Source organism: Kogia breviceps, chromosome 13, assembly GCF_026419965.1.
Source record: "Kogia breviceps isolate mKogBre1 chromosome 13, mKogBre1 haplotype 1, whole genome shotgun sequence".
Taxonomy (NCBI): Eukaryota; Metazoa; Chordata; class Mammalia; order Artiodactyla; family Physeteridae; genus Kogia; species Kogia breviceps.
The window spans coordinates 52,282,688-52,307,083 of record NC_081322.1 but is presented as its reverse complement, the minus strand read 5'-3'; the positions used below and the strand labels follow the sequence as shown (position 1 = coordinate 52,307,083).

Genomic DNA, 24,396 nt, shown 5'->3' with positions numbered 1-24,396 from the left:
ATTGCAACACTTCAATACCATTCACTCAATGAAAACTTTTCAAGCTGCTTTCAGTTTCACTTCTATTATCTTTCTTTTATTGACCCCTTTCTCCTCCTACCCTTTTCTTCCTCCCACCTACAACCCTTTCAGCGAGCGCACCTGAAACTTCCTCTAGCAGCCCGGGCAGGTGGTCAAGCGGCCCTCCCTCCCACCTGGAAAGTCACGTCAACGTGCGGACGTCACGCGTAGCGCTGACGTCCCGCCGTCAAGTCCACCCGCAGAGGCTTTGGGATCTCTTTTTTGCTCTTAGTCGGTGCAGCTTGAATTCTCTTGGCCCGGAAGGACGGCAGCGACGAGTTCCTAAGGCGGGACCTCGAGGATTCTCGTTTCCCCAATGCAAGGTAACTTGTTTTTCTGAACGACGCGCTGGCAGCGAGGGCCCGCCCCTAAGCGCCTGCCGCGGTCTCCCGGGGAACAGTGCTGTGCGCTGGTGGGGGCTGGGTGGGGACGCGCGTGCGCAGGACGCGGCGTTTGCTGGGACCCTCAGCAACGGGCATGGGCGTTTGATTCTGACAGAGGATGGCCCATTTCTCCGGCGAGGTCGAAGTGATGCTGAGGCAGTTGTTCCAGAGCGTGAAGGAGAAAATCACGGGGGCTCCCTCCCTGGAGTGCGCCGAGGAGATCCTCTTACATCTGGAGGAAACTGATGAAAATTTTCACAAGTAAAATTCTTTTTGATTTCTTAAGCAAACAAACTTTGATCCAGAAAAGATCAAAATGTAGTTGGATAAAGAATGTTCACTTGATTGTTGTCAAAATAGCGCCCAAGTTGGAGGTTCATGATTTCCTTTATTTACTCAAATACCGAATTTAACCTTATGCTTCCTCTGTGTTTTTACTGACACAACCGACATATCCTAATTATTATTTTTTTCTCTTGGGCAACATAGTGACATTAGTTGTAAATTATTCTTGTTCATTTGAGAATAATTCTATCATCCCGAGGGATTTCTGTCACTATACCTCAAAAGCATTGAGTTCCCAAGATCCCTGTTGCTTTGCTGATCTGATCTTTCAGTGGCTGCACCAATTATGCATTTTGATCATGACAGGAACATTCAAGTGAGATTAACTTCCTATGGAATAGCTTAAGTTCCTGCAGAGGGATAAGGTGCATGCTCAAATGCCTGTGATACATGTCAGAAGTATAAGTGCTACAGAAGTACAGAGTGCTCTGGGTTTGGGAGCAGTAGATAGGAAGTTTAATGGGAGAGGTACCGTTTGAGGTAAATCGTGAAGGGTATGTATGTTTCCCTAGAGATGTGTGTTTTTCTTTTGATTTGAGTCATGTGTAATTTAAATTAAACCTCTCCATCGAAAAGTTTACCTCCAGGTGCCTCAATTTATTATTATTAGTAATGATATTTTTAATTAAGTGTTTGCTTTTCATTTTGATCTCACAGAAGATGACATTTAACAATTTTCTTGTTATGTTATCTTTACTGACTTTTGAATGCCCTGAAGTTCTTATCTGGAATTCATTCCTACCTGCTTCATATGTGGGCATCAGGGGATCCTTGAGCCCTTTAATATTCTGTACAAAAGTTTGTGTTTACTTGAAGTTTTATGGGGGGAGCATTACAGTTTTCGCCAGATTCTCAAGGGAGTTTTAAGAAGTGTGGAAGGAATTTTTTGTTAATTAGTGTTTCTGGTTATACATATGCTTTCTTTTGTATTTCCATGATTTTCCTGTTTATTCATTAAGTCCACTACTAAGAGCTGATATTGCATGATAATATTCTTTATTTTGGAGATACCAGAGACCAGCTTTTATTGGTTAGCTATTGATTTATTACTTAAACAGAGGAATATAGAAAAACTGCAACTTTCTCAAATTCAGTTTTGGTTGTTAATGTTTATTATACTCATGTAATACTAATTTACCTCAAACAAATCCACATCAAGCATTAAATTTGGGGTTTAATTCCTGGTTTTTATTTCACATGTAAATACTTGTTTAAAATATTTTCAGATTATTGAGTTTTTGCTAGGATCATATTCTGGGAATTTGTCCATTTAATCTAGATTTTCAAATTTATTTGTATAAAGATTTTTGTTAATATCCTATTTCTTTTAAAATATTTCCAGTATCTATATTTTATTCTTTTTTAAAATTTATGCCTTTCCTCCTTTGTTCTCCATCTGTTCTGCTAGAGGTTTATCTAGACTAATTTTATTAGTCTTTTCAAAGAACTAGCTATTAACTTCGATTTTCCTTTCTATTATGTATTTATTTTATGGTTTTAAAAATTTCTGCTCTTCTTTTTTCCCTTCCTGGGACACTTTTAAAAATTTGTGATGAATGTTTAACTCATTTATTTGCAGCTTTTCTTCTTTTTTTAATGTAAACACAAGACTACACATTTGCCTATAAATATTGTTTTAGCTGTGTTAATTTTTAAATGCTTTTCAAGTTAAAGTTGGATCATTCTGGTTCCTTTCAGCAGTATAATGACTATTGTACTAATGTCAACTCTTCAGCAGTTTATTAGATAGATTAAAGGCCTGCCGATTAATTGCATAGTTAATATTTACTATTTAATAAAGATATTTACTTGTGGCCTACCTAAAATAACCCAGACACATTCAAATTATAAAAGTTTGTAGTCTTAAAAGTAAGATTTATAATTCTAAAAGTAGTTTGAGTAATTTTTAGTCTTAAAAATATAGATAATAAAATTCATGTGTTAGCTGCACTAGCCTGAGATCTGTGTCTTAGGAGGAAGGAACTCCTTATGAAGGAGGAAAGAGGAGGAGATGCTTGTGTTTGGTATTTTCATAGTATCTTACAGTCTCAGAGTTTGATGAGAACCTAACTGTCAGTCCAGGTACTCGTATTTTCATTTGTCTTTCTATTCACTGACCCAACTCTCCTTGAACACTAAATGTTCTTGAGTCACTTAGGTATATGTTGCTTCCCGAAGTGTTTCATACATCAGAATTATCTGTCATCCCATCTCCACTATCAGAACATTGGTTCCTTAAATCCACCTGATGTTGTCCTGGTATAATAGCAAGAAAAATAAATAATCTTATTAAATTGTTTTATAGGGGAAACTGGTATCTCTAGGCTACTGACATTTTTTTTTTTTTTTTTTTTTTTTTTTTTTTTGCGGTACGCGGGCCTCTCCCATTGCGGAGCACAGGCTCCGGAGCGGGCAGGCTCAGTGGCCATGGCCAACAGGCCCAGCCACTCCGCGGCACGTGGAATCCTCCCAGACCGGGGCATGAACCCATGCCCCCTGCATCGGCAGGCGGACTCTCAACCACTGCGCCACCAGGGAAGCCCCACTGGCATTTTTGTAAGAAGCTGGTTGTTGGGCTTCCCTGGTGGCGCAGTGGTTGGGAGTCCGCCTGCCAGTGCAGGGGACGCGGGTTCGTACCCCGGTCCGGGAGGATCCCACGTGCCGCGGAGCGGCTGGGCCCGTGAGCCATGGCCGCTGTGCCTGCGCGTCCGGAGCCTGTGCTCTGCAGCGGGAGAGGCCGCGGCGGTGAGAGGCCCGTGTACCGCAAAAAAAAAAAAAAAAAAAAAAAAAGAAGCTGGTTGTTAAAACAATTGAGTCCATGAATGATGGAATTTCAGGTAGTATAATAAAGTGGGGGAAGAATGCAGTCATTTGGGGAGAAACCATAGTGTAGGCAGAACGGCCCTATCTGGGGATTTGCCCCACAGTGCAGCTGTCCTAACCTATCTCTGCTTTCCATAGCCTCTTTTATTTCTTTTTTTACCCTAAACTGTACACTTTCTGTAAAAGATCCAGGCTTTCTTTCTTTTCTTTGAAAGTGGCAGCTAGGATTTGAGGCTTGCAGGAGGGGTGAGAGGTAGGGAAGAAGACATTGCTTTCATTATGTGTCTGTGTATTGTATAAATTTTGACACTTAGACTGGCTTCCTTTAAAAAAAAAAAAAAAAAAAAAAAACAACAGCCCTGGTTTTCATTCTTGGTTACACTAGGATTGATTGGAGTTTGTTTAAAAAAAACACTGATGATGAACTTTAACCATAAATGAATCCAAATTTCCTGGGGGGCTTGGCAGAGGGGGAGTGGTAGAGACTGGGCCTTGGTATTTTTGGTAAAACTCTCTAGGTGATTCTAATATGCAGCCAGGGTTGAGAACCACAGAGCTAGAAAATACTTACTTGCATTTCAATGAGAATTGCTATATACATATATATATATATATATATATATATATATAAAATTAGGGTTGCTAAGTATAAATACTTAGCAACCCTAATGATTGTAACAATCTCTAATGCAGAGGCTCTTCTTTGTAGCCGTCTGATATATTTTTGGTTTGATACAGAAGGAGCACAATTGTATTTATTGAATTGGGTTTTTTTTTTTTTACAGAAGAATCTACCAGTGACTTTCTAAATTAGTGAGCTCTAGTATGTTTAAGTGATAACTTCAAGAAAACCTCCATTATGTAAAGTGTTATCCCTGCATAGAAGAAATTGCTAAGAATTATATGTATGTTTCCATAATTAATGAATGCATTTAGTAACTGTTTATCATGATTCAGAGACTTATTCTTTGACCTAAAAGGTTGTAGGTAGTATAAAATACTCATTCTTTTTTTTAACATAGCTTTTTATACACTAATATATATAAAGTTAAGTTTATCATATAATAAGTCCTATAATCCTGAAATATAATCCATTTTAAGGATTCGAAATATCAGCATTATAATTCACAACTTAATAAGTTATCTTTTGAAAACATATCATTACTGATAATTTTTCTGTATATTATCGAAAAAGTTCTTGTTTAAATAGCTGAGAGGATGATTTCTTCAAACAAACTTGTATTAGATTTTTTATGTCCTTATACTGTAATAGTAACCTCTGTATATTTTGATATCAACATTTGAACATGTCAGAAGTTCATCATGGGAAAAAGATCCTTAAATTTTCCTAGGTAATAACGGTGAAGAAAGAAGAATGGAAAACAGTGAATGTTCTTTTACTCAACTTAATAAAATTTTTCTGTGTAAATGTGAAAAATTTCATATTTGTCATAAGTAAAGCAGAATGATCAGACACATTGCTGTGTATTTTACTGCTAGGATTTTCTGGGGTATTGCCATGAATTCAGATGGTAAAAGAACCAACACAAAATGAATTATAGGATGGGAATTTGAAGACGTGGATTACTCTTACCCACGGAGTAGAAGGGCCCACTTGAAGAAATGACTATTTTCACTAATTTGGGATTTGGAGACTCTCAGAGTTTTCCAATGATCAGTGAGTCAGTAGAGCATCCTAAGGTCATAGGCAGCCTGGTAGTCCTCCCATGATAGAGGACCTGACCTCTCATGAGATCTTTTTTTCTTAAAAGATTCATTTGAAAAGAGCAGTAACCCATTAAGGCAAGATTCAGACTTGGGGTCCCTGGGTTAATTTAACTTGGCAAATGAACCAAAACTTTAAAGCATTTTGAATGGGGTCTTCAGGGAGATGTTATTGTGGTCATAGGTCAAAATGATGTCATTAAAAAAAAAAAGCGTGTGGTTATTAAGTTCCCAAAGAACGGATTTAAAAATGTTCCCAGCATATTTGTTATTTACATCTGCTGCTAAATAGTGGGGATTTTAAAAATATGTCTTTTATTTTAGAATGATATTGTCTTAACTTTCTTGAATACATTTTGTTAATGGGCTTGCATTATATTTTCTTACTACCTTTGTTATGAAAATATCATTTTTGTTACTTACAGATTGGGCTTTAAACAAAGCAAACACAAAAGTTATATTTCTCAGTTAAATATTTATTTCTCCTAATTGCCTAATTTGTGGCACAGAGATAGGGCTGATGAAACTAAGGGACTAGGATAATTCTGCCATTCCATAGTAGGTGTTGATGGTGGGATGTAGAATTCATCCTCAGAAAGGCTCTTCTTTCAATTTCAGGGAAATAACTCAGGCTGCCCCACCTTCCATTTCTCACTGAGTATCTCAGAGATGCCGAAGAAAACTGATGTGTCTGATTGACTAGCCTTGGGCAGGATTGTGAAGAGGATCAGAATTATTTTTAGGGACTTTTCGTCTCTCTCTTCACTTTCTTCCACATTCACTGTTCTCTTTGCCAGTAGTACGAGACTGGCTGTGAGATCACACTGGGCTGAAAGGGTTATCTGGATCCTTTTCATTTTCAAAGTCATTTCAAAGAAAGCAGTGATACCTTTATGATATCTTGGCTTTGTAAGTTTTCACCATTTTGTATAAAATATGCAAAGATTTGGTTTAGAAATACCCTAAACAAAAAAGTCAACATTTAAAATGGATGGATCTAATAAATTATAATATATAAACTATAATGGAAAAGATTATGGAAGAGAATATACATGTATATGTGTAACTGAATCATTTTGCAGTACACCAGAAACTAACACAGCATTGTAGGAATCTGCTGATCAGAGTTGTAAGACACTTAGGCTAGTTTAAAAGCTATCTGTATACACAATCTGTATCTAGATCAGTGCTTCTCCAGTTATGGTACCAGGACCAGCAGCATTGGCATCAGCATCAGCATCACCTGGGAACTTGTTAGAAACGCAAATTCTTGGGCCCACAGTATACCTGAATTGCACCTCTGAGAGTGGGGCCCAGCAGTCTGTGTTTTAATAAGCCCTTCAGGTGATTCTTATCCACGTTATACTTTGTTTTAAAATTAATTAATTAATTTTTGGCTGCATTGGGTCTTCGTTGCTGCACGAGGGCTTTCTCTAGTTGCGGCAAGCAGGGGCTACTCTTCGTTGCAGTGTGCGGCTTCTCATTGTGGTGGCTTCTCTTGTTGCGGAGCACGGGCTCTAGGCACACAGGCGTCACTTGCTGTGGCACGTGGGCTCAGTAGTTGTGGCTCACGGGCTCTAGAGCACAGGCTCAGTAGTTGTGGCGCACGGGCTTAGTTGCTCCACCGCATGTGGGATCTTCCCGGACCAGGGCTCGAACCCGTGTCCCCTGCATTGGTAGGCTTATTCTTAACCACTGCGTCACCAGGGAAGCCCCATGTTATACTTTAAGAACCACTGATTTATAGGATGACCTAAGAGGGCCCTTGGAATTGTTTAGCTAAAGTTATGAAGATGTGAACATCAGTCTGATGGCAGTGGGAAAGGAAAGAGAAGTTGTGGAGTAAGAATTTACAAGAATTACAGAGCTTGGTAACTAATTAGATCTGAGGTGTAATAGAGAAGATTGTTTGAGGCTATACACAGGTATCTGATTGAAGGATGGTACCATTAACAAAGATATGTGTCAGAAGAGAACGTGGTTTGTGAGCGGGTGGGTAGGATGATAAATTTGGTATTGACTGTGCTGAGTGATATGGTGAAAAAAACATAAAGTAGCCTTGTCTAGTAGGTAGTTAATATATAGGCAGACCTCGGATATATTGCGTATTTGGTTCCAGACCACTGTAATGAAGCAAATATTACAATAAAGCAAGTCACATGATTTTTTTTGGGGGGGTTCCTAATGCATCTAAAAGCTATGTTTACACCATACTGTAATCTATTAAGTGTGCAGTAGCATTATGTAAAAAAAAGTACATACCTTGATTAAAAAATTCTTGATTGCTAAAAATGCTAACTGTCATCTGAGCCTTCAGCAAGTTGTAGTAGTAACATCAAAGATCACTGATCACAGATTACTATAACAAATATAATAATAATGAAAAAGTTTGAAATATTGTGAGAATTACCAAAATGTGACACAGAGACACAAAGTGAGTAAATGCTGTTGGTGCTGATAGACTTGCTCTGATGCAAGGTTGGCACAAACCTTCAGTTTGTTAAAAACTCCCAATATCTGTGAAGCACAATAAAGTGCAAAAAAACGAGGTATGCCTGTATAGGTCTATATTCTGGGGAGACATTTTGGCTGAAGAAAGAACTAAAGGAATCACCTGTTTGTGTTGAGTCTGAAGTTGACACTGTGGGAGTAGAGAATATCCTTCTTTTTAATTTTGTTGTTTATAATGATTAAGTTTCTTGTCTATTGAATTTAAAATAGTGGAATGAAGCAGACATGATCATTTCCAAGTTACAGATGGAAAAACAGACTTGTCCCAGGCCACTCCAGCTAGAGTGGTAGAGCTGGAGCTGGCATTCAGGCCGTTTTGACTCTGAGCCTTTACTTTTTCTATAATACTACATGGTTTCATGTCAAATATCTCTACTTGACTTTTGGAGCCTGCATCGTCTATGGCAGGCCTGCCACTTACATTACTGAAGCAGCCATGGAGATTCCAGGAAGCAGCAATGGGTTGAGTTGAGGAGAAATGGGCAGGGCAGGAAATCCAAATCAAAAGCAGTTAAAATTGAAAATGAGATCCTTTGGCTACCTGGGTAAAAGTTGGCTGTTCTTTAGAGGACATACAATCATTTAAAAAATATTAAACTGAAGACTGTATGCTGGATACCATGGTGGACTTATAATTATGTGAAGAAAACTATGCAGGCTCTCCTTGATCTCCTGTACTGCATATATGCAAGGCTCTTATACAGTGATATATTCAAACTACAAGTCTTGAACATAGTGGCATTTACAAAAATGGCCCAACCTAAATTATCTTTGTCATTTAAGACACCACAAAAACTTTTTAAACCCTTCTAAATCATGATATTAATTATAATTGTTGCTCTTTATTTTCAGTAAACATGTTTCATAAAATAATTATCCACTTTTGGAACTCTTGCCCTCTCATATTTGCTTATTGTCTGAGTTTGCAAATGGATTTTAATGTTAGCATCAACCTAACAGTATGAAGAAAAAGGTCCAATGTATTGAATTGTCTGAGCTGCTTCTTGTGAACATAGTCAGACAAAAGCTGATTAGGTGGAATTTAGGTCAGTTCAAAATGAACACAATTTCCAAATGTACAAAAAACTTGACGATTGGAGCTTAACCTTTTCCTATTTATTCTTTTATAACTACTGTTATCTAGTGTGGTTTTCTTCATCAGCTTGAACAATTGTGAAAATCTTTAACAACTGCTTTCCCTACCATTAAGTATCACAGGTAAAAGATATGAGCATAAAAAAGAAGTGTGAAAAGACTCCTAACCCCCTAAAGTGTGTGCTGGTCCTGAAATTTGCTGTCTACTGTCATCATCTTTAAATGTGATCTTTTCCAAGTGTCTCAGAAAAAAAACAACAAAATTCTAGATTAGCTATATGATTTGGGATGAATGACTAATTTAATCCTGGTTTAAGGTAAGAAATCTGATGATATGTTACAAATCTTTCTGTGCTAACATTTTTCTGGGTATGGTTGATAAGTGAGTTAATGATATTTACTGCATTTATTTTTTAAATGTTTGTTTCAGCTATGAATTTGTGAAATACCTTAGACAGTATATATGTAATACTTTGGGGTCTATGATTGAAGAAGAAATAGAAAAATGGACATCTGATCAGAAACAGGGTGAGGAATTTGGCTATGACACAGTTGTACAGCATGTTACTAAAAGAACTCAGGAATCTAAAGAGTGAGTATGCCCACAGTAATATTTTAAAGTAATTTTTCTCTCAACAGCGTTCCTTGAAAGCACCCTTAACCCATGTCCCCTACAGTCTTTTCACCTCACAGCAGCCAGAATGATTCTTTAAACCAATGATTCAGGTCATGTCAGTCTTCCACGCAACACTCTCTGAAGGCTTCTCATCTCATTCAAAATAAAATCCAGAGTTTCTTCTGTAGCCTACAAGGCCCACCATGAGCCTTCTGTACCCGCCCCTACCTGATTTCTTATCATTTTCCCTCTTCCACCGCTCCAACCACACTGCTCTTGTTTTTTCTCAAACAAGCCAAGCAAAGCCCTCCCTCAGGGCTATTTGTATTTATGTTGCTTCTGCTACCTAGAATGTCCTTTCCCTAAATATTTGTGTCACTTACTCCTTCACTTTTCGCTTTTGTAAAATAGACTTTATTTTTAGAGCAATTTTTGGCTCACAGCAAAACTGAGCAGAAGGTACTGAGATTTCCCATATACCTCCTGCTACTACACATATATAGATTTCCCCATTATCAACATTCTGCACCAGAGTGGTACAAATTTTTTTTGGGGGGGAGGGGCCGTACTACACAGCTTATGGGACATTTGTTTCAATTAAGGAACCTACATTGACACATCTTTATTACCCAGAGTCCATAGTTTACATTATAGCTTATTCTTGGCATTGTGCATTCTGTGGTTTTGGACAAATTTATAATGACATGTTTTCACCATTATAATATCATATAGAGTAGTTTCACTGCGCTGAACTCTGTGCTCTGCCTGTTCATCCTTCCCCCTCCCTACCCCTGGCAGTCACTGATCTTTTTACTGTCTCCATAGTTTTGCCTTTTCCAGAATGTCATACAGTATGACATATGTCATACATACCATACAGTATGTAGCATTTCAGATTGGGTTCTTTTACTTAATAAAATGCATTTAAGTAGCACAGGGAATTATATTCAATGTCTTGTAATAACCTATAGTGGAAAATAATCTGAAAAAGAATATCTATATATGTACATATATATGTATAACTGAATCACTTTGTTGTACACCTGAAACATTGTAAATCAACTATACTTCAATTAAAAAAACATTTTAAGTTTCTTCCATGGAAATTTTTATGGCTTGATAGTTCATTTTTTTCTAGCACTGAATAAATTCAATTGTTTGGATGTATCAGACTTGTTGCTTGCTTCCAAGTTTTGGCAATTATGAATACATCTGCTATAAACATCATGTGCGGGTTTTTAGGAGCATGATTGACTGGGTCACATTGTAAGATTGTGTTTAGTTTTGTAAGAAATTGCCCAGTTGTCTTCCAAAGTGGCTGTACCATTTTGCATTTTCATCAACAATATATGAAAGTTCTTGTTCCACTTACTTGTCAGCATTTGATGTTGTCAGTGTTCCAGATTTTGGCTATTCTAATAGGTGTGTAGTGGTATATCATTGTTGTTTTAGTTTGCATTTCCCTAATGACATATGATGTGGAGCATATTTTCATATGCTTATTTGTCATCTGTTTATCTTTGATGAGGTTATCTGTTAAGACCTTTGGGTCATTTTTTAATCATGTTGTTTTCTTATTGTTGAGTTTTAAGAGTTTTTGTGTGTTTTGGATAACAGTCCTTTGTCAGGTATGTCTTGCAAATATTTTCTCCTAGTCTGTGGCTTGTCTTTTCATTCTCTTAACAGTGTCTTTTGCAGATCAGAAATTTTTAATTTTAATGGAGTATATCTTTCGTGTCATGTCTAAAAAATCATGCCAAATCCAAGGTCATCTACATTTTCTCCTATGTTACTTTCTAGGAGATATATAGTTTTGCATTTTATATTAAGGTCTATGATCCAGTCTGAGTTAATTTTTGTGCAGGTATAAGGTACATATATAGATTTATTTTTTTTGCATGTGGATGTCCAGTTCCAGCACCATTTGTTGAAAACACTATCTTTGTTCCATAATATTTCCTTTGCTTCTTTGTCAAAGATCACTATATTTAAGAGTATTTTGGGCTCTCTATTCTGTTCCATGGATCTATTTGTCTTTTCTTTGGCCGATACCACACTGTCTTGATTACTGTAGGTTTATAGTAAGTCTTGAATTTGGGTAGTGTCAGTCCTCTAACTTTATTCTTCTCCTGCAGTAGTGTGCTGGGTATTCTGGTTTTTTTGTCTCTTCATATAAACTTTAGAATAATTTTGTTGATATCTACAAAATAGCTTCCTGGGATTTTGATTTGGATTGTGTTGAATCTGTAGATCAAGTTGAGAAGAATTGAGTCTTCTTAATCATTGAACATGGACTGTCTATTTATTAGTTCTTCTTTGATTTCTTTCAATAGAGTTTTTATAGTTTTCCTTATATAAATCTTGTATATATTTGTTAGATTTATACTTAAGTGTTTAATTTTGTGGGGGTGCTGATACAAATGGTATTATGTTTTTAATTCCAAATTCCACTTGTCCATTGTTGGTACATGGGAGAGTGATTGACTTCTGTATATTAACCTTCTATCCTGAGTTCCCTGTGCTATATACAGTAGGTCCTTGTTGGTTATCCATTTTAAATATAGCAGTGTGTACATGTCAATCCCAAACTCCTTAACTGTCCCTTGCCCCCACCCTTCCCCCTGAGATTTACTTTTATATTCCTTTATTAAATCACTATATTATAAGTTTTAAGGGGACAGGAGTTTATGTTCTTCACATGGCTATACCTAACTGGAACGGAGTCTGGGGAGTATAGTTTACTCCTATTCCCAGCTATAATCCAATTACTGTGGAAGGGGAGAGCAGCTCTGGTGGATAGCTATTGATTGCTACTGGGGCATCATTATACTTCCCTGTTTCTTGGTGCTCAGAATGTGTAGAGGAGGAACCTGGGGCCTCGTCACTCGGTTCCTATATGTACTTCACCAGTTAGTCTAATGAGTGTCTTAGGATTCAATTCCTTCTTGCTTCTTCTGTTTTTTTAAATTTAATTTTTATTTTATATTGGATTATAGCCTATTAACAATGTTGTGTTACCCTTCTTGCTCTTCATATCCCTTTACTTTAAACTTGAATTTTCCCTGGACTGTTTCTCACTTCTATGGCAGTTCTTTTCTGTATGTGTTTTCCCTCTGTATCATTCCTAATCTATTCTAATCTTCTTTTAATATTTTTGTGTTTTCTCGTAATTTCTGGGACTTAAAAATATGTACATATATAGCTATATGTATTATATTCAATTTACTTATAGTTACATAATATATAAATTATATATTGTTAAATAATATTAAATATATAATGTATTTTAAATTACATATAAAAATCACATATTTAATAACAATATATATAATATATAATTTAAAATATATTTTAAAATTTCTTTAAAGTTCATTTTATTTTTAAAATTAATTAATTTATTTATTTTGGCTGCGCTGGGTCTTCGTTGCAGTGCACGGGCTTCTTTAGTTGTGGCATGTGAGCTCTAGAGCACGCAGGCTCAGTAGTTGTGGCATGTGGGCTCTCTAGTTGCGGTGCATGGGTTCTAGAGCATGCAAGCTCAGTAGTTGCAGTATGTGGAATCTTAGTTCCCCTACCAGGTATTGAACCTGGGCCCCCTGCATTGGGAGCGTGGAGTCTTAACTACTGGACCACCAGGGAAGTCCCAAAAAATTTCTTTAAACTTTAAAAACTCAGTCCACTATTTTCAGCCAAATCCCCTAGCATGATTTTATTACTTCTATGAGAGAAGTATCCTCTCCCAGATTTATGTAGTTAATATGACGCATTAACTGGAAATATAAAGAAAGGCAAGTTTCTGTGCTTATTTTCTAGTGTATTTCCATTATTATAATGATAAACAATAAACATACATATTATCATGCTTTATATTTACAAAGAACTTTCAGATATATATTCTCATTTATTTCTTGCTATGGCTACGTGAACTAGACCAGCTAGATTGTATTTTTTTTAAAATTTGAAGATCTAAATGGCTTTATTCAGTTATTTATAAATTGGGCAGCATCCCATCTAGTAAACAGAAGAGTGCTCCTAGATTGTATTCTTTTTATCTCATATATAGTTGAGGAAAAAAAGACTTATTTATAATGACAGAGCTTGTACGTAAAGTAGTCAGGTTTCTAATCCAGGTTTTCTGATTCCAAATTTAGTACTTTATTCACTATGTTTATTTAAATCTTTATGCCTTTTTGTTTTAAATATAGAAATTTCAATAGTTCATGTCTCATATTCCTCATTTGTAAAATAAAGGGTAGACTAGATTATTTCTGTTTCCATCTAGCTCTAAAATTCTATTTGTAGGGTTTTGGAGGATCTCAGTCTAATTTTAGTATGGATGCTTGAGAGTTTGCACTTAATAAATGGAGAAATTTATTGTAAGCTTAAAAAAAATTTATATTTTTAGACCCGCTAGAGCTGAAAGGGATCTTAGAAATTATCCAGGTCAAACATTTACTAATTTCAGGAATCCTTTTCCTAACATCTCTGACAGCAGGTTCTCTAGCCTCTTGTTTGAAAGGACCCACTGATCTCTTAATACTTATTTCGGTCTCAATTGTGGTGATGGATGCCTATACATATAAATTATAGGCAGGAGAGAAGGGAAGCAAAGAAAATAGAGGAAGGGAGGATAGAGAAAGAGAAATTAAAAAAAGGAATAAAAGTGATATGTAAAGTAGGCTGGGTTTTGGTAGTTTGATATTAATAGTTGACTTTGTTGCTAATTACTGGAATCTATGCCATTGGAACATCTTGCCTTGGATTCTTTGAGTTTTACTGCCTTGGTTCATGTAACCAGATGGAAAAACTAAAATAACACATTTTAGATTCCCTGTTAATTTTTTTTTCCTGTTGTGTGAATTCTGTTGTGCCATTTGTTCTTTCAGAAAAACTGACTTTTCTCTTTAGAATTGTTTGTTAAAGGGACTTTACAAGAAAAAAATAATCAGGTAGTTTAATTTCATTGAATGTTTTAATCTGTGCTAATAGCCTTTCTCTTACAAAGATTGCTTTGAATTAAAGATACAAAGAAATGATGCATTCCCTGAAGAACATCATGATGGTGGTGGTGGAATCTATGATCAACAAGTTTGAAGAAGATGAAATGCAAAGTCAAGAAAGGCAGAAAAAAATCCAAAAGGAGAAAAACAATAGTTACTGCACAGACAATTGCTCTGATAGTGATTCGTCATTCAATCAGGTGTGTTGTTTAGTTTTGCATTTATGTCTTGAAATGGTGTTTAATAATCATTACCTTCAATACATTCTTTATTAGCTAGACTTTTTTCTACTTTCTAGTTTTAAGATTCAGAAGAATAATAAACAATAACATAATCTAATATTAAAGATTTAGTCCATGAAATAATATCTTATAGAATTATATGTTCAGTGAATTATATCTGAACAATTATTAATGAGGTAAGGAAATAAACTAGTGGATTTTGGATTAAAAAAATAATAACACTTGAAACAAATCTGCTTAAACTTTAGTTAAAAGATCTTATTCCCAATTAATCCTTATTAATCAAATTTTAACTACATTATAGATGAAATATGGAGGTAAAACATTTCCCTTATTTATCTTCTGTGAAGGTTGCTGTGAATTGTTAGTTTTAACACATTTTCTTTTTTATGTCAAAAGATTTGAGGTTTTATATTTTATCTTTCCAGGTTATTGGAATCCTTGTCTTTTGGCTTCAGCAGAGCTAAGGGAAAAGCCAATGTCTAGATTAGTCCTAATAGAAGACAAAGGAAACTAGATAGAGTAGAGCCCATGCATGCACCATGAAATTCCACATAGAAAATTTCAAGCCAAATGGAATCTGTTTGACCTTCGTGTGAATCCTACCTGATATTTTTAGTGAAACATTTTCACCTAATTAGTTCTAACATAGGGACATAACTATAACGTAGATCCTAAACATATAGCAAAAAGGGATTTGTGGAGTTTGGGTGAAACCTGAAATAAGTGTGTGTATTAGTCACAGCTGAGACTGCACTTTTGAAGGAAAAATGGCTTTGGAATTAGTCAAAGCAGAATGTAAAAGTTATCACTGCATCATTTAGCAGGAGATATTGTGCTGAGTTTTAAATTTTACAAGTCAGGTTAATTATCTGATGTGAGGAAGGAAGTGACAAAGATTGTGAATTTTCTTCATGTTTTGGCTGTTAATCATCTCTTGTTGATGTACTCTTTGGAAGAAGCTGGGCTGTAGAGATTTTAGTTCAGCTTAATACAATCATCAGATGGCTTATTCAGTAGGTTTACTCAATTGCTTCTTCAGATCAGGGACTTTCTGGAAATGAAAGGCACAGAAAAACCCAACTTTAGGACTCTGAGGGATCATAAGATTATACTTTCTTAGTTAACTTGATGAACCATGCGTATACACTAAAATCGAACCACAAGAGAAAAAAAGTGGAGCACTGTTAATTTGTTCTAAGAAGTACAAGTATTCAGATCTCAATAGGATTGATTGAGTAGCTGGCAGTTAAGAGGTGCTAGCTAAGCACCAGCTTATTTCCAGTCATAGAATCATAGATTTTTGAAGAAATTCACAGCATTAGTAGAAATGGAGTCATACTTTCAGAAGATATTCTTGTTTTTTATTTTGTTTTGATTATTGAGAAGGATCATGCTTTGAGTTTATATGGCTTCCTTTGGAATGTCCACAGCGTATATCTGCATTTTCAAGTGCCTGCCTTATGAGTATGACTTTGTGTCAGAAGCGACTAATTGAATTGAAAGTGAACTATGCCCACCAACAAGGTGTGGGATCCCTGGGCCTTTGGAAAAAAGCAAATGAATGCCAGAACTGTCCTGAAAGCTCTTTCAGTGCGGCCAAACTCTAAGATGTTTGGGTATGCTTTCGTTTAGTGACAAAAGACTCTCTTGCATGTAACTGATCGAAGAGAGGCTGAATTAATAGGTTCAGAATTGAAAGGATCTCTGAAAATATATCATTCATTCCATTAAATATTTATGTTATTATTGATGCCTTCAAAATTGATGTTACTTGCATTGGGCTTTAAAAAAACTGAATTGTTCTATGAATAGTATTCAGTAAACAATTCTGATGCTGCTGTTTTGTTATTAGAACACTTGTATTTTGTGAATAGAATAGGCTTTATTTCATTGTTATTTTAAATATTGCATCCTGATTGTAAATGGATTTCTGACCCAGTATTGAAAAACTTTGGACATTACTGCGTTGGAGACTGTTTGTGTAAGTTAGAGCATATTAAAGAATAAAGTGGGCTGATTTTTACTATACTTGTGAGCAGAGCATTCACTAAAAGCATTTGGCACTGTGATTAAACCTGGAAAAAGTCTGCAAAATAATGCTAGAAAGATAAAAATAATAATATTAGCTATCTGTTATTGAGATTGCTGCCCTATATTGGTCCCTTTGCTTGGCTTTATATTCACTACAGGTGTTACCAGCCTACTTTACAGAAAAAAGTGAGGCTTATAATAGTAGGTAAAACTCGTGTTGCTACTTAGGATTCCACTGTGAATTTAAGCCGGATCTCTTCCCCTTGATAGTCTGTTCTCTTTGTTCTGTGCTGCACTACCTGGAGACTTCTTGGGTTCAAAGCTTTGTTCTACCACTTACTAGCTGTGTGACCTTAGACAAGTGTCTTAACTTCCATTCCGTAGTGTTGTTCATTTTAAAATGGGAATGATAATACCACTTACCTCATCCTGCTGTTGAGAAGATTAACTGAGTTAATAATTGCTGCTGCTCTGTACGTGTTAGCTTTTATCATTGCTGCTATTTCTTGAAGGATATGCTGAAATGGATACTATTGAGAGACATACTCAAATAGAAAATTTCCCAGCTCTAGTCCTATATGGTTTCTAACGGAGCTTCTATGGGTCATTTTCTACTGCTGGAAGATTAGAGGATTACCTCTAATATACATTAAGCTCTCAACATTAATATCCTTTCCTCTTGCAGCTTCTTTCTCTTCCCCGACAGTATTCAGTTGTAACATGGCACAGGCATTACATTATGCTTTTTTGTAGTGTGCAAACTATCGATATTTTATTACGTTCTAAGGGAACCCCAAGATGTACCCTTTGTATGGAGAAGGTGAGTTTAGGATAACAGTCACCAGCTGTTCTTTCATGATGTGAACCTATTTAAGGAATTTACTGTTTCTTTACTTTCATGGTAACCTCTCCTGAAGCCCATCCTTTGGTACCTATGGCAGGCAGAATAACAGCCCTTTCAAAGACATCCATGTCTTAATATCCAGAACCTATGAACCCGTTACCATACATGGCCCAAGGGGCTTTGTTAATGTGATTAAATTAAGGATCTTCAGATGGGGAGATTATTCTGGATTATCCAGGTGAGCCAAATGTAATCACAAGCGTCCTTATAAGAGAGACTCAGGAGGGTCAGAGGCAGAGAAGGTGCCGCGCGGGCTGGAGTAGACGTCAGAGTGGTGTGATTGTTGGATTTGAAGATAGAAGGTGGCCCATGAGCCGAGGAATGCAGGCAGTTCCTAGACGCTGGAAAAGTCAAGGAAATAGATTCTCCCCAAGAGCCAGAAGGAACACAGCTCTGCCAATGTATTCTGACCTCTAGAACTGTAAGATAATAAATTTATGTTTTTTTAAGTCACTAAGTTTATGGTAACTTGTTACAGTAGCAGTGAGGAAACTAATATCTTGCCATTTGTTGCTACTTGTTCACCTGAAGGCCAGGATCTTTTCTGTTTTTTACTTCCTGGAAAAGAAGCTTTGTGTTTGAACTGCTTCCTGGGAACAATTTGAATTCCATCATGTTGCTAGGTTTTGAATTCTTCTAGTAAGAGTTTTCTTGAGTAGCTTTTTCCTTTTATTGGGTTTGAGGCCTTTCCCCTGTCTCTGAGTATGTGCTGTGCTATCAACCTCTCTAATTTACGTTTTACCCTAACTTCTCAAATCTTAGAATATCTTGAGTTCAACCCCTTTTCTGGCCTCTCCTAAAACCTTTAAAGTTTTTATAATGCTCTTTTTGGTGAGGAATTCTGCTTTTGAGGATGTCATACTACTGCTGAGGAATTACAAGATTCTCATTTCTTGTTCAGCAGCGTCAGCCAGAACAGTAGGATAGCCACAGCCCAAACTACTATTCAGAAGTTCCTCCATCTCGAGCTACCCTTAATTGATAAGACTTTTATTATTATTTGTCTTATAAACAGAAAAAGATAGGAACCTAAAATCCTAAAAATGTAGAAGGGAAAGGCAGCTGAGAGTAGGAAAAAAAACACGGTAGTATTGATAATGCAGCTGCCTAGAGTTAAGCTTGAGGCAGGGGGCTTGTTTGGGAAAAGAACTGGGTAGGTGCAGGTGTGAGCTTTCTTTGCTTGCTTGTTTAATAGTAATGTCTTGAGACAGTTTGACACCAGAAAAACTAATTTCTCTGATTAACAATGCTAATATCTTTATGAATACCTAAGTTTCTTTATACTTTTAAATATTAATAGATTTATTATTTCTCAGTGGTAGCACTTTTAAAGAAAAGTGTAGAAGTTCTTTTTTTTGTTAAAACATTATTTAAACATCTAGGAAATTAAGAACTTTATCATTTGAAAATATTTTTATAACCTTATTTTTGTTTTGAATTAATAACTTTGTTTTGTATTTAAGGCTTAATGAAGGGTGGGCTTATAATTTTAAGAAGTTTTAGATGCGCTACAATTTTAAAAAACTATTCTACATGAAGCTAATTCATTCCAAATCTTGGAAACAAGTCAAACTCTGGCTGTGGCATTGATGAGCTGTGGGCTTTGTCTTCTTAACCTCTTTCAGTGCCTTAATTTTCTTAACTGTTATAGAGGAGATAGTAATAGTGTTTACTCTTATAATGTTGCCTTGCAGATTTAATGTATGTAAAGCATTTTGAACAGTACTTGGCTCATATTAAGCTCTTATATAAATGTTTGCTGTTATTGTCATTACTGGGTGGTGGTTCTTTTGTAAGAACAGGAAAGAAATCATTGTTCAATTAACATACTAAACCCTAAAGAATCATTAGGTTTAATATTTATATATTTTATTTCCCATAGCTCTTTGAACAACAGTAATAATTGTCTTTCTTTGACTAGTTGTATTTCAATGGTTTATATAGTTTACAAACCAAATATTTAAAATAGAGATTTCTAGAGTAATTTGAGGGTGGTATGATTTTTGAACTTAAAGTGTAGTTCTTGACTAATGTGAATATTGAATATATGTTGTAATAAAGTGAATATATCTCTTTAAAACAACAAAAGTTACAGAATGCATCTTATGTTCACTATCTTAAGGTATACTGAATTTGACAGAAATGTATACAGATCTTATTTTAGCATCTGAAGACCTTTAAGTAGGATCCTTATCATACAGTAGGACCAAAATTCATCTTAGATTATCAATCTATTCTACTTCTTGCTCTTTTCCCTGTAGCATTTGCTCAGAAATTATTTGCTTGATTTATACTTTCACACACGTAAATATGTCTAAAAATGTTTTCCTTTTGGAATTACGTATATTAATATCACCAACAGGTCTCTTTTGTGTTGCTTTACCAATCAAGTTGGCAGACACTGCTCCCCTCAGGAAGTTTTTGTTTTTGTTTTTGTTTTTTGCGGTACGCGGACCTGTCACTGCCGTGGCCTCCAGTTGCGGAGTGCAGGCTCAGCGGCCATGGCTCACGGGCCCAGCCGCTCCACGGCACGTGGGATCTTCCCGGACCGGGGCACGAACCCGTGTCCTCTGCATCAACAGGAGGACTCTCAACCACTGCGCCACCAGGGAAGCCCCCCCTCAGGAATTTAATCTAACATTTTCAGCTGTTCTAAATATTTCTAACAACTCTTGTAGTCAATGGAACACGTTATCTACATGTTCCAGTTAAGTATCAATAAATTATTATAGTTGCAATGGAAATTTGTCCATCCAATGATACACAATAGCACACAGAAATGTTTAAAAAAAAAACTATATAGGTAATCTTTAATGTAGGTATTAGACTTGTTCTCATTTCTAGTGTAGTATGTATTTCATTGCTTAAGTAAGCTTTTTTTTTTTAAATTTATTTATTTTTATTTTTGTGGTACGCGGGCCTCTCACTGTTGTGGCCTCTCCCGTCGCGGAGCACAGGCTCCGGACGCGCAGGCTCAGCGACCATGGCTCACAGGCCCAGCCGCTTCGCGGCATGTGGGATATTCCCAGACCGGGGCACGAACCCGTGTCCCCTGCATAGTCAGACGGATTCTCAATCACTGCGCCACCAGGGTAGCCCTAAGTAACCTTTTAAGAGTAATTTTTTCTATGTTTAAGAAGACAAAGGAATCTTATAGGGTAGTAAGCATATTAATGAGGCTACTCCAATCAGGTAACTACTAAAGGTTATGCTTTTCTAATATGCATTATTACCTGAGAGGAAAGGCAAGCATGGTAGAATTAAGGGACTTCAACTCTTTGGATACATGTTCAACCAACAAATATGTATTGGGCATATGCTGTGTACAATATCTTGTGCCAGGCACTATAAAATTGCAAAGATTAATCAGATATACATTATTTTTTCAAGGCGCTTACTTGAGAATAAAGAGAGGATATGTACATAAATAACCAAGTTGCAAGTAGAAGTAATGTGTCATGGGAATCCAAAGACGAGTCCTTATAACCAAGAATATCCAAGAGCTATAGAGGAAAGTATTTCAGACAAGGGAAAGTTCAAAATTTCTGCATCAACAAAGAATGTGGCATATCTGGGAAGCTCTGAGTAGTTTATGTGAAGGGTTAGGACAGAGTTTGTAGGGAGTAAATTGGAAGGTTAGATTAAGGGCAGTTTATGGAGTAAGGATAAGGATTATATCTTAATCATTATTGTTTCTAGCTATAAAATCATAGTGCCTGGTAACATAGGTGTCTGACACATAGTAGATGCCGAATAAATATTTGAGGAATAAATGCATTCAAAAGCAAAATTGTTTTGTAATTTGAGAGAAATCATTTTAGGTTTCTTAACAGGAAAATGTGTGTCAGACTTACGTAACAGTTGTATGCAGAAGGGCATGGGAGGGGGAGAAAGTGGATGTAGGGAGATAAGTTAGAAGGCTATCATGGTAGTTAAATAAAAAGTAATGAGGACCTGAACTGAGGAGGCTTTGTAGGAATAGAGACTGATGTGAAATTATTGCAGAAGTAGGATCATTAAGCTCAATTTTTGAGATGTTTTGGAGGGAGTAGTGCAAAGTGGAAGTAGAAGTTAAAGGTCTAGTTATGGTTTTTTAAGCCAAAGTGGTTGGAAGACTATGATGTTATGAACCAAGTCTGGAATTAGGGAGGAATTAGATGTGGAGAAGAATGTGATGGGTTCTTCTTTTATTCTTTTTGTTGTTGGGTATACGTTTGAATTTGAGACACCAGTAAGGTATCCCAGTGGTGTAGCAGGTAGTTGAACATGCAGGATTCATTTGGTAGAAATGTTAGGGATAACAACGTGAGTCATCTGTGCAGAGATGTTGCTACTTAAGCCACCTAAGTAAGCAAGACCTTAGGAAACACATTTCCGAGGGCAGACAGAAATGGAAGAATGAAAGGGTACCGAACCATATTGCACTGGGTAGGAGGTTAAGGGGGGATGAAGGCTAGAGGGAAGTCAAATAAGAGGACTAAGAAAAGATCTGTGGATTTGGTGGTTAACTGTTCACCACAGAATAATGTTGAGAGTAAGAGGAGGGAAGTTGAGGGATCATCATGCTGATTAGTTGCGATCATATTTGTGAAGTAAAAAGCAAAGACATTTTCAAAGTAAGGGTTGCTTGCCTGAGGTATTGATCATAAAGAGAGTAAAAAAAAAAAAAAGTCTTTGTCAGGGGGAGCATTTAAGCAAATGACTTTTAAGATCTAAGTATTATCTTTTTTGACTGCTACTTGCCGTAATATTGATTGTTTCACCAAATACGAACTCCTGTAGTTGCGAATGTTCAAACAGTATCTGACTCCTCATTTACCAGGGCTGTTGTAGAACGTGACTTCTCTTTTAGAAAAGAAGCTGAATGGAAATCTGAAATCAATGAATTATATTTAGGGATCTTGAATAGGCAGTAGGTAGGGGGGACTCAGTTTTCTACTTTCAGATAGAAAATTTCCTGATTGAAGTAAATTTGAGATTTACTTCACATTTTAAAATTTAATAATGATAAAGCAGAAAGACTTCACTTTTTTCCCCTTTTAATTCTTACAGTGATGCTAGGAAGTGGATGTCAAAACTGAGGATGGGGTTAAAGATTCCAGGGTCACATAGCTAGTTAGAATTTTAAAACCTGGCTTAATCTTCTGTCTGATTAAAATTCATGTCCTTGGTATTCTTATTTGCTAATGAGTTGGATGGCAGGACATTTTAGACATAGGTGATAATCTGATAAAAGTCATGATAGTGGAAATGGGAGGACCAGCAGAAATCAATTTTACAAGATGCAAAAGGGCCAGGCTAAAGAAAAGAGCTCGTGTAATTAGCAGTAGAATGAGTGTGTATATGTACTTTATATACTCATATACATACTATATACACACATGGACATATATACTTTTATATATATACACAAAACGTGTATCTTAATGTTTATATATGTATATATATACTATGTAAGGTATCCTGTGTTGTCTATACTTTTTTCCCATTAGACATGACAAGCTGCACTTATATATACTTATTTTTTATTTAGTAGTTACCACTCATACATTTTAGCATTTTAATTGTTGTGTAATGAAAACTCAAAATTACAGCTCTATTTAATATACAGTACTTCTAATTTTAAAAAGTAGTATATACAGACTTCAGCAGTTGAACTATATACTTTATTTTTTAATTAATTTATTTTTTTATACAGCAGGTTCTATTTTATACATGTTAGTATATGTATGTCAGTCCCAGTCTCTCAATTCATCCCACTACCACCCACCACCTCCTCCCCCCCAGCCCCCGCTTTCCCCCTTTGGTGTCCATACGTTTGTTCTCTACATCTGTCTCTATTTCTGCCTTGCAAACTGGTTCATCTACACCATTTTTCTAGATTCCACATACATGCGTTAATATACGGTATTTATTTTTCTCTTTCTGACTTACTTCACTCTGTATGACAGTCTCTAGGTCCATCCACATCTCTACAAATGACCCAGTTTCATTCATCTTTATGCTGAGTAATATTCCATTGTATAAATGTACCACATCATCTTTATCTGTTTGTCGATGGGCATTTAGGTTGCTTCCATGATCTGGCTATTGTAAATAGTGCTGCAGTGAACACTGGGGTGCATGTGTCTTTTTGAATTATGGTTTTCTCTGGGTATATGCTCAGTGAACTATATACCTTTAGAAAGGAGTGAAACTGAGGACATTTTTAAGGCTTTATAAGAAAATTTTAAAAGGATCTGAAGGATCTGAAATATCAGGCTGTTTCGGGTTTGTTATCAAGTGGCAGTATGTACCCTGTATTGTTAGAGACAATGTAATATGGTAGGAAGACTGGCTATGGAGTCATTCTCGAGTTTAACAAATGTATATTGAGTGTCGACTCTGTATCCAGCGCTGTTTCAGGTATTGAGGATACTATAGTGAAAAAGACCAAATCCTAAGTGATAGGAAGGCAACCATGCAAAGCTCTAGAAGAATAGCATTGCCAGGCAGCAGGAATGGCAATGGCAAAGGTTCTTAGGCTAGGGTGGGTATGGCATCTTCCAGGGATGGGGGAAAAAAGGCCAGCATGACTGAAACCTACATGGCAGAGGGCAGAGTGGTATGAGAGAAAGTTAGATAGGCAGGGGCTAGGTCGTGTAAGTCAAACTTTTAT

General features: G+C 36.3%; 1 protein-coding gene across 2 annotated transcripts in view; it reads left to right on the top strand.

Annotated features, from left to right (window-relative positions):
• Window positions 1–256: 256 nt before the first annotated feature.
• TBC1D32 (TBC1 domain family member 32) overlaps window positions 257–24,396 on the top strand; it is a 196,006-nt gene continuing 171,866 nt past the window's right edge. For both annotated transcript variants that reach the window (XM_059083266.2, XM_067011725.1), the window contains exons 1-4: window positions 257–383; window positions 559–704; window positions 9,373–9,534; window positions 14,581–14,758. In XM_059083266.2, coding sequence (XP_058939249.1) covers window positions 562–704; window positions 9,373–9,534; window positions 14,581–14,758 — 483 coding nt within the window. In that variant the 5' untranslated portion in view covers window positions 257–383; window positions 559–561. The remainder of the gene's footprint in view (window positions 384–558; window positions 705–9,372; window positions 9,535–14,580; window positions 14,759–24,396) is intronic.